The following is a 9156-nucleotide window of genomic DNA, read 5'->3' as shown; positions in this document are numbered from 1 at the left end:
CAATACCATCTACTGCATCTTGCCTATGCTGTTCTGTACCATCACTCATTCATATATTTTTATGCACATATTATTCATCCCTTTACACTTGTGGGTATAAGGTAGTTGTGAAATTGTTAGGTTAGATTACTCGGTTATCACTGCATTGTCGGAACTAGAAGCACAAGCATTTCGCTACACTCGCATTAACATCTGCTAACCATGTGTATGTGACAAATAAAATTGTATTTGAACCTTTATTTCTAATTTATTGAAAAATTGTCACCAGAGCTGTGGGGGTACCGACAGAATCAGTCAAAAGTTTGGACATGCCTACTCATTCCAGGGTTTTTTCTAGTTTTACTATTTTCTACATTGTAATAGCAAAGACATCAAAACTATGAAATAGCATCTCGGAGTCACCGCTTCACTGTTGACGTTGAGACCGGTGTTTGGCAGGTACTATTTAATGAAGCTGCCAGTTGAGGACTTGTGAGGTGTGTTTCTCAAACTAGACATGAATGTACTTGTCCTCTTGCTCAGTTGTGCACCAGAGCCTCCCACTCCTCTTTCTATTCTGGTTAGCGCCAGTTCGCGCTGTTCTGTGAAGCCTGTAATCAAACCCACAAATGCTGATGCTCCAGACACTCTACTAGTCGAAAGAAGGCCAGTTTTATTGCTTCTTTAATCAGACAAGTTTTCAGCTGTGCTAAAATAATTGCAAAAGGGATTTCTAATGATCAATTAGCCTCATAAAATGATACTTAGACTAGCTAACACAACGTGACATTGGAACACAGGAGTGATGGTTGCTAATGGACCTCTGTACGCCTATGATATTAAATTTTTTAAATCTGCCGTTTCCAGCTACAATAGTCATTTACAACATGAACAATGTCTACACTGTATTTCTGATCAATTTTATGTTATTTTAACAGACAAATAATGTGCTTTTCTTTCAAAAACAAGGACATTTAAGTGACCCCAAACTTTTGAACGGTAGTGTATGTTGATTTGTTGTGTATGTTGACTTTTTAGGTTACTACATGATTTTGTTGTATTCAATATTATTCTACAATGTAGAAAAGCGCAAAAATAAACAATAACCCTTGAATGAGTAGGTGTGCCCAAACTTTTGACTGGTACAGTACATATATATGGGATGGCAGGGTATCCAAGTGGTTAGAGCTTTGGACTAGTAACTGAAAGGTTGCAAGTTCAAATCCCCAAGCTGACACGGTACATATCTGTTGTTCTGCCCCTGAACAGGCAGTTAACCCACTGTTCCTAGGCTGTCATTGAAAATAAGAATTTGTTCTTAACTGACTTGCCTGGTCAACTAAAGGTTAAAATATATATATATATATTTAAAAAAAATACGCAGCAGTGACAGCTATGCATTGATATGGATTGAACCGTGTCATTTTCACCTCTGGATTTCTCCCTGTCATTCTCACACCCTGCCTACACCACTGAAAGGTTAATTACACTGGGAGGTTACATGAAGCAGGCAAATAATAAAGAGGAAAGAAAGACAGATACATAGTGTGTTATTAGTGGTCCCGTCTGGCTCAGTTAGTAGAGCATGACCCTTGTGGGTTTGACTCCCACAGTGGACAAGTTTGAAACTTTTTATATACACAAACTCTAAAATACATACATGATGACACTGATAGTCTGCTACCTAATAATAAAACACTGAACATGTCCTTGTTGAAATGTGTCAGTTTGGAAGACCAGAGCCCGCTTGCTCTTCCTTGCCACTGCCCCCTGACTCCAAGGCCTTCTTCTGTCGGTAGCGCTCAGCCCGCAGTTCCTCAAAACAGAACTCGGAGGCGCCACTGAGCAGCAGCTTCTTGCAGTACATGCTCTGCTCCAGAGCTTTCCCCTCTTCCTGCTGCTGTTGCTGCAGTCTCTTCAGAGGAGTCTCATCCCCGCAGGGCTTCCGTGCAGATAACACTGAATTCACCGCTGGGTTGATCTTACACGGTGTCCTGGAGGAATAAGGTGTCAGAACAAATAACTAAAACACAGCTGGAGCAGAAACAAACTATGCCAAAGGCATACAGCTCAGGGTTACTGCTGGGTTTAAGCCACACAATTTTGAAATAATTTATTGCTCGACCTACATTTCTTTGAATAGAAAAATGGATCTTTGCTGTTCCAGCCGCAGTAGTTAATTCAGTTAGTTATGATTAAGATGATCTCAGTTTACACTCACATAGCTGGAGGCTGATCCGACTCCTCCACAAAGGGCTGGAAGTTTGGCTTGCTGGGCAGAGCCACAACACTGTGACCAAACCTGGACTTCATTGGCATCTACAATAGAGCACACACAAATTCAGTCATAAATTATAACAAGCCTTAAGTCCCATTACTGTGTGTCTCATACCTTTACGTTGCTCCATTTCTCAGGCCTCTGCTCGTTCTCCTTGAATCTCGATGGGGGTGGGGCCATCCAAGATTCCAACTTTGGTTCAGAGGGCTCAGCACTGACAGCCTTGTTCTCATCAAAGATCACAAGGCAACTGTTTTGACCACTGCTGGCCAGAGCTGGTGGGCCTTGTAACTGTAGGCTTCGTGAATTACCTGTGAACAAACAAGTAATAGAGTCAAAAATCATAAATATATTCTCCTTTATGACATTACATAACACTTTAACCTGGAAGGATTTATCATTTTGAAAATAGACATGTGCTTACTGCTTAGTGCTGCACCAACTCTACTAATGGGTGCAACAGCCTTTTTCTTCCCCCTGTGTTTTAGATCCACCAGAGAAACCCGCTCAGGCTTTGCTGCCTCAGCTTCCTCCTCCTCGTCATTCACCATTCCAGACATCACCTGCCGGGACACACGCGCTTGCAAAGCCCTGCAACAGATGACACAAAATATTGAATTATGCTAGGAAAACTAAAAACCACCTCAAACAGCATGGAAGTAGATCCAGCAAAAAATGTAATTAAAGTAGATCCATACTTGTGGAACTGCAGGAGTTTCTCCAGAGGTTCAGCCCCACGCTTGAAGCCCTCCTGGTAGACACTGTCTGCTGTTCGAAAGTTACCCTGATTCTCATACTCCTCAGACCAGGCAATGTAGAAGGAAGCCTGTTGTACTCCTATTCCCTGGGCTCGCATATATCTGTAGATATCCAAAGGCTCGTGACCGCTCTCTGCCTAATACAGGAAGACAGAGTACACACACAGTCATGAATACAACTTGTTTGATTGACACTTGTCACATGATAAAGCTGTATGAACAAAGGACAACGGTTACTTACAAATTTGATCCATAGGTCAACATAACGGCTGTCATTGTGATATTTATTTTCCTCTGTAAAGCACATCACAGCTCTCTCCAAAAGCACATTAAGGTTACTCTCCTTTCCTCCCTGTGGATAGGTCTGCTCTGTCCATTTAACATACCTGTTCAAAAGGCACCATGTTATCTGGCTACAATAATGACATTATCAATGAACATTAAGACATTCACACTGTAATATTCATTCAGGTATGATCACAGTTTTGGCCAGAGTAATCCTTTTCATCTTACCGATCCCAAACATCAAGGGGGTCATCTCCATCATACACTCTCAGTTCAGACTCAAAAGCCCTGAAGACAACAAACACATTGGTTGAACAAAAAACAATAGGCCTGTTTGCAGATTTGTCAACACTGTAAATTCACACCATTCAGTCAAGCCAAGAACCAGAATGCCTTGTGGAACTGCCCCAAAACTTATTTAACGTTAGATAGCTAGTAAGCAAAATTCCCACTTTATGCTGTCTCTCCCTCCCATCCCAAGCACGGCACTCAAATCCCTGTTTGTAGATAGTTAAAGTACTTTAATAAACGCATCCTTACTGTTTGTGTTGGTTGGTGGCAGAGCTCGAACCCTCTTGCTGTTGACTGAGTGCCAGGTGTAAAACTGATATGGCCCGACCTTTCTTCAAGGGCTGGATGTTCTCTTTGCAAAGTTCCCAGTCTGCCTCTCCACCTTCTGCCATTTTGGTTCTGTAAGTCAGCTAGCTAGCTACAATAACAGCAGACACAAACAATGACAAGCCACACAAGTACATCTCTTGGACAACTTGTAATATTTTACAAGGCAAGTAACAAGCAAGGTATCACGCTTTGAAATGTGTTTGCAAAAGCGCTAGCTACAGTAGTTACATAACAATAACTAGCTAGGTGGCTAGCGTTAGCCAAGTTAGCTGGTTAGCTAGCTACTACAAAGCTAGGTTTCCAAATCGTATTAGGCTAACGTTATATCAAACATATCTTACCCTGCTAGATATATATTTTTTCTAAAACAACTTACTTGATAAAATATGTATATTTTTTGTCAAAGTTAAACAACACTGGACTGGGTCGTTGTCCTTTTCATGCTGGTTGCTCTGAGTCTTTTGAACTCGAACCGCGAGAAGATTTGGACAAAGATGATTGGATGGTCACACCCAACGATGTTAGTAAACGAGAAACACGTTTGAAAAAATCAATGTGTTTTTCGCCGATAGTATATTATTTACGGTGGATACGAAAACCATTCAGATATAATATCTTCCATAAAAAAAATATGTTTGCTTTACATTTATATTTTAGGACTACATTTATCATGTGGCTGCACGCTCACGGAACGCTAGGTTGAAGATGGCCAGTTATATTTTGAACCTAGGCTTAATGTACATGCAACTTCCGGTGGACTTCCTGATTGATCAATGGATTTTTCTTGGATAGTCTAAACAAATCTAGCTATGAAATAGTTAGTTTTGTTTATTTGACAAATGACTGTATCATACGTAGATGGCATGACGATAGCAGTAGTGGCCGTTCAACCAGATCACATTATTCTAAATGCGGCGAAATGGACAACCGTTGCTATTGTTGTGCATCAAAGTTCACTCTCTTCAGGAAGGAGGTTTGTTTCTACCCCCTAGTAACGTTACTCATTTTCAGTTGCTGTAGTTACCTGAATATTTGACTGCCTATAATTGTCAAATCATCTGGTACAGGTTCGAACTCCTTGTTTTATGTTTTAATTGTCATCTTTTACAGTTGGGCTGTAAGAACTGTGGGCGTTCATTTTGCTCGGGTTGCCTGACTTTCAACGCAGTGGTGCCTCGCTGTGGCAACACCCAGCAGAAGATCTGCAAGCAATGTCATGGGAATCTCACAAGGTGGAGTGATGATGTAGTTTTGCTTTTCTACCAAAACGTTATACCTATTCAGTAACATGATATTTGATCCGCTGCTTTTGCTTGCTCTCTGAATACTGTTTTGGCAGTGGAGAAACCCAAAATAATGCCGCAAGATGGTCCCCTCCTGAAAACTACAAAAAGTGAGTACAGGTGGTTTGATGAGTCAGTCGACTGTTCGCTATATGTTGCTTATCGGTAGATATCATAACGCCTTTTATATTGTGTTTGCGCAGACGTGTTGCTGCTCTTGAGGCCAAACAAGGACAACCGATACCACCCCTTGAAACAGGGGGCAGCAGAAATGCCAAACTAGGCCTCATTCCAACCAAACGTCTGAGTAAAGAGGACCTGGCCATCGCTGAGAGGCTGCAAAAGCTGAAAGAGGACACCAAACCAAGTGAGCATTGTCTAACACACTATGTTTCAATAGGCCTATATCTTTACTGATACCTGAAATTATATCTGTGGCCAACCTTTGTTTAGAGTCCATCCCGTCAGAAAAAGAGATTGAATCCCGTCTGGCTGCCCTGAAGGCTCCTCTCCAGCCTGTACCCTCTGCAGGGGAGATGGAGGACCGCTTGGCAGCCTTACAGGGAAGACCTCCTCCCTCCCAAGCCCTTCTACCTGTGAGTCTGAGCATTAGACTACACATATTAAGCAAACACTTTGTGTTGCTGCTATTTGACCTCATTCATTCTGTATCCAAATTCTTCAGGTCTTAGTGAAGTCCCATTATTGCAATAACTTAGTTTTGTGGCTCTGTGCAGGTACACCAGCCCCCTGATGTTCGGACCTCAACAGAACAAGCCAATGACCTGATCACTCAGTTGTCAGAGGAAGTTGTCATAGACACCCAACAACCAAATCCTGAAGGTATTTGGATTCTTCCCATTTGTAACTGTACCAACTTTAATGAAAAGTGTTGTGTTATGTGAGATATTACTGTAGATTAGTCTTTATTCAAAGATAACAATTCAATGGCTTCCTACTCTATCAAGCTGTTGTAAATGCTGAATCTATTTTCTAACCATGTTTCCATTCCAGGTGTGGATGGCCCCATGAATGACTTGAATAAGCAGGAGTGGGATAGGCTGGAAGATAACCTGGATAATGGGGGTGGGCTGCAGGATGCAGCCAGGCAGCTGGAGGATAAAAAGAACCGCCTGCTGGCCGACGCCATGGAGGACCTGAGACGGGACCGCTGCTCCCAGGAACAGGTTCTACAGATGGCCAAGAGGCTGGCCCAGCTCAAGGGACAGGACCCTGACAAGGGTAAATTACTAAATGTAGATATTAACCCCCCCCCCCTCCCTCATATAAATACTTCATACAGAATCACACCATAGCTATGAGCGAAAGAGAGGAGAGGAAACCATATTTCAACAGTCACTGGAATGCTTCAGTGTGGTCAAATCTGTGTTCTTGTTTATGTGATGTGTCATCTGTGTTGTATTGTTGTGCTGTAACAGTGTTCTGTCATGTTGTTTCAGTCACAATGGAAGACTTCCAACACCCTGACAGCGAGGACGAGACTGAGGAAGAGGCCATGACGAGGATACTGAAAAAGGTCTGCAACTAAAAGCAGAACCTACTTTGAATATGTACTTTATTTCAACGGAGTCCTTGTTCTTTTACATTCCTACCCATAGTGGCGATGCATATCAACCTCTTTTAAGATAGTGCTACTTTTCATAACCACATGGGACAGCTGTTTTGCCATTTTATTTATAATAGTCATAATTGAAAGAGACAATTGAAACTGTGATCTGGTAAAGGTGAATATGAATGATAAAGCAAACTGTGGTCATTGTTTACTCATTCCCAGCTCACGGAAGAAGCTGCATTAGATGAGGCCAGTGGCTACAACATACCTCCTGAGCATAGTGGCCCTAGGAACATAGAGAAGACAGACGCTCGCATGAAACCGGTAATAAACCTGCAGTCCTTAAATACACACACTTCATAGAATTCCACAAGTAAATTGCAGATAGTAAAATAACAAAATATAAATATATATTTGTTTAATCTATGTTATAGACACCAGTTCCTTCAACGTCGTCGAGAACCCCAGCAGCTGTCGTAACTTGTCAGGATTTAGACAGTGACGAGGATGAGCTTCCCTGGTGCTCCATCTGTAACCAGGACGCCTCCATCCGCTGTCACACTTGTGATGGTGATTTGTACTGCAACCGCTGCTTCAGGTACTGCACAATACTACTACTATGGCCACATAACTCAAGCAAATCATTGCATTGACATCATTGCAGTGATTTACGAGAAAGTTAGATTCCCTGCGATTCATCCTGGTGTTTTTGTAATGTTTTTTTCCCAGGGAGGGCCATGATAAGTATGTCAGGAAAGAGCACCACACAGCTAGTTACACGGCACCTAAGAAGAAGAAGACGACGTGAGACTGCAGGGGCTGGCACCACTACTATCTGGATGGTCACTCCTGAGAGATGTGTACTATATCTTTAAGAAGCTGGACAGTTTTCTTGGAATTCCGCAAGATCACAAAGCGAAGGCTGATCCAAACATTACTACCTGTCTTACAAAGAGACCAAGAAGAAACCCTGATTATGTTGCTAATCTAGTGTAATACGCAGCAATCTATCAAGTGTAGTTAAAGATTGCTTCAAAGTGGCTATTCTAGGGGGTAACATTATGGGGTTGCAGCAGCATAATTCAATGCTTAAGATAGCAACAGAATAACTATTGTAGATTCACATGATGTAATGTCTAAGCAATATCAGTCATTCACATGTGGACTGTTGCCAATAATATGTAGTATTTGTGTAATATCAATTTTCCTTTTAATATGTTGTGTAAGTCTAACTTACTCTCACAATTGTTAAACATTGTATTTTAATGTTACCCTAACCCTTTGGATTTTGGTCCAATTAAATAAAGGTGTCTGGGCTATTTGTTGTGCTACCTCAATTGTCTCAGAGGCTTAGTTATGAGCAGTGTGGTTTGATTTGATAATGCACTTTAATTGGCTTGCAGATATCTTATTTGTTGTCATGATACTGAGAGAGATGCTGAGTTGGGGACAATAACAACAACATGCACACATGTCACAGAAACACAAGTTTCTCATTTGGGATGATGTCAGCTTCTCACTAGAGGCCCACAGAGGAGCTAGTATAAAAGGATTAGTGAAGGCTTTGTTTTCTTTTGGCAGGCAGGGTAGTCTCGGACGTTATTGTTGTTTCCTGTAGCTGCGTGTAATGTAGATATAAGGGATGTAAACAATTTCTGAGAGATTTGAAGTGAATTACCTCGACTAACTTGTACATCCACACACAGACTCGGTACTGGTGCCCCCTGTATATAGCCTTGTTATTTTACTTTTAATTATTTTTTACTTTATTTGGTAAATATTTTCTTAACTCTTTCTTGAACTGCACTGTTGGTTAAGGGCTTGTAAGTAAGCATTTCACGGTAAGGTCTACACTTGTATTCGGCGCATGTGACAAATAAAGTTTGATTTGATGAAAAGTGATTTCCTGTTGGCTTTTTTGCTGTGTGGCAACCACTAATATAACCACAAAACATTTTCACTCTTTTGGCATACCCATAGAATTAGGAATTAGAATACTGAGTATACAAAACATTAAGAACTATTTCCATGACAGACTGACTGGGATGAATATTAGGAAGGTGTACCTAATGTTGGGTATACTCAGTGGAATTTAATAGGATCTCTTTGGGCATACCCCTCTAGGGCTTCTCCAATCATACACTAGGACAGCCACAGTTTCAGAAAGGTTGGAAAGGAGGATGAAAAATCAGGAGAATTACTTTAATGGAGCTCTTTGCCAAATTACCTTTAGTGTATGACAGACAGAGGGGCAGAGTGCAGTTTTATCAGGGTACATTACTGTCTGGCTCACTCTGGAGAGCCATAATGAAGCTCACCTCCAGGGATTTAGTCCATTAAGGCCCAGATAAAGGCCCTCTCTGTGTTTGCCTACCTTGG

The 9156-nt window shown here is 41.5% G+C and overlaps 2 protein-coding genes across 2 annotated transcripts; one reads left to right on the top strand and one right to left on the bottom strand.

The window, feature by feature from the left end:
- Positions 1–227: 227 nt before the first annotated feature.
- On the bottom strand, positions 228–4397 carry LOC139375275 (BUB1 mitotic checkpoint serine/threonine kinase Bb). The gene is made up of 9 exons (XM_071116891.1): positions 4263–4397; positions 3841–4009; positions 3529–3588; positions 3257–3401; positions 2956–3152; positions 2682–2848; positions 2372–2568; positions 2201–2298; positions 228–1973 (listed from the first exon to the last, which is right to left on the bottom strand). Exons 2-9 carry the CDS (start codon positions 3981–3983, stop codon positions 1703–1705), a joined length of 1278 nt encoding a protein of 425 aa, XP_070972992.1. The 5' UTR covers positions 3984–4009; positions 4263–4397; the 3' UTR covers positions 228–1702.
- Positions 4398–4478: 81 nt separating this feature from the next.
- Positions 4479–8679, top strand: LOC139375274 (zinc finger, FYVE domain containing 19). Its single transcript, XM_071116890.1, has 11 exons — positions 4479–4894; positions 5032–5153; positions 5261–5314; positions 5408–5571; positions 5658–5800; positions 5942–6047; positions 6219–6446; positions 6665–6741; positions 7000–7101; positions 7212–7375; positions 7507–8679. Exons 1-11 carry the CDS (start codon positions 4841–4843, stop codon positions 7583–7585), a joined length of 1293 nt encoding a protein of 430 aa, XP_070972991.1. The 5' UTR covers positions 4479–4840; the 3' UTR covers positions 7586–8679.
- The last annotated feature ends 477 nt before the right edge of the window (positions 8680–9156 follow it).

This window comes from Oncorhynchus clarkii, chromosome 19 (assembly GCF_045791955.1).
Source record: "Oncorhynchus clarkii lewisi isolate Uvic-CL-2024 chromosome 19, UVic_Ocla_1.0, whole genome shotgun sequence".
Lineage (NCBI taxonomy): Eukaryota > Metazoa > Chordata > Actinopteri > Salmoniformes > Salmonidae > Oncorhynchus > Oncorhynchus clarkii.
This window is presented reverse-complemented; position numbering and strand designations above follow the sequence as displayed.

What these genes read in the sequence shown, in the direction of transcription:
- LOC139375274 (XM_071116890.1), top strand. Translation starts at nt 4,841, where the DNA reads ATGGACAACCGTTGCTATTGTTGTGCATCAAAGTTCACTCTCTTCAGG. An exon ending in CCTCCTGAAAACTACAAAAA is followed by an intron (nt 5,315 to 5,407) that starts GTGAGTACAGGT and finishes GTGTTTGCGCAG; the next exon opens with ACGTGTTGCTGCTCTTGAGG. An exon ending in CCTCCCAAGCCCTTCTACCT is followed by an intron (nt 5,801 to 5,941) that starts GTGAGTCTGAGC and finishes GGCTCTGTGCAG; the next exon opens with GTACACCAGCCCCCTGATGT.
- LOC139375275 (XM_071116891.1), bottom strand. Translation starts at nt 3,983, where the DNA reads ATGGCAGAAGGTGGAGAGGCAGACTGGGAACTTTGCAAAGAGAACATC. An exon ending in GCCACCAACCAACACAAACA is followed by an intron (nt 3,589 to 3,840) that starts GTAAGGATGCGT and finishes TGTTGTCTTCAG; the next exon opens with GGCTTTTGAGTCTGAACTGA. An exon ending in CCCCTTGATGTTTGGGATCG is followed by an intron (nt 3,402 to 3,528) that starts GTAAGATGAAAA and finishes CCTTTTGAACAG; the next exon opens with GTATGTTAAATGGACAGAGC.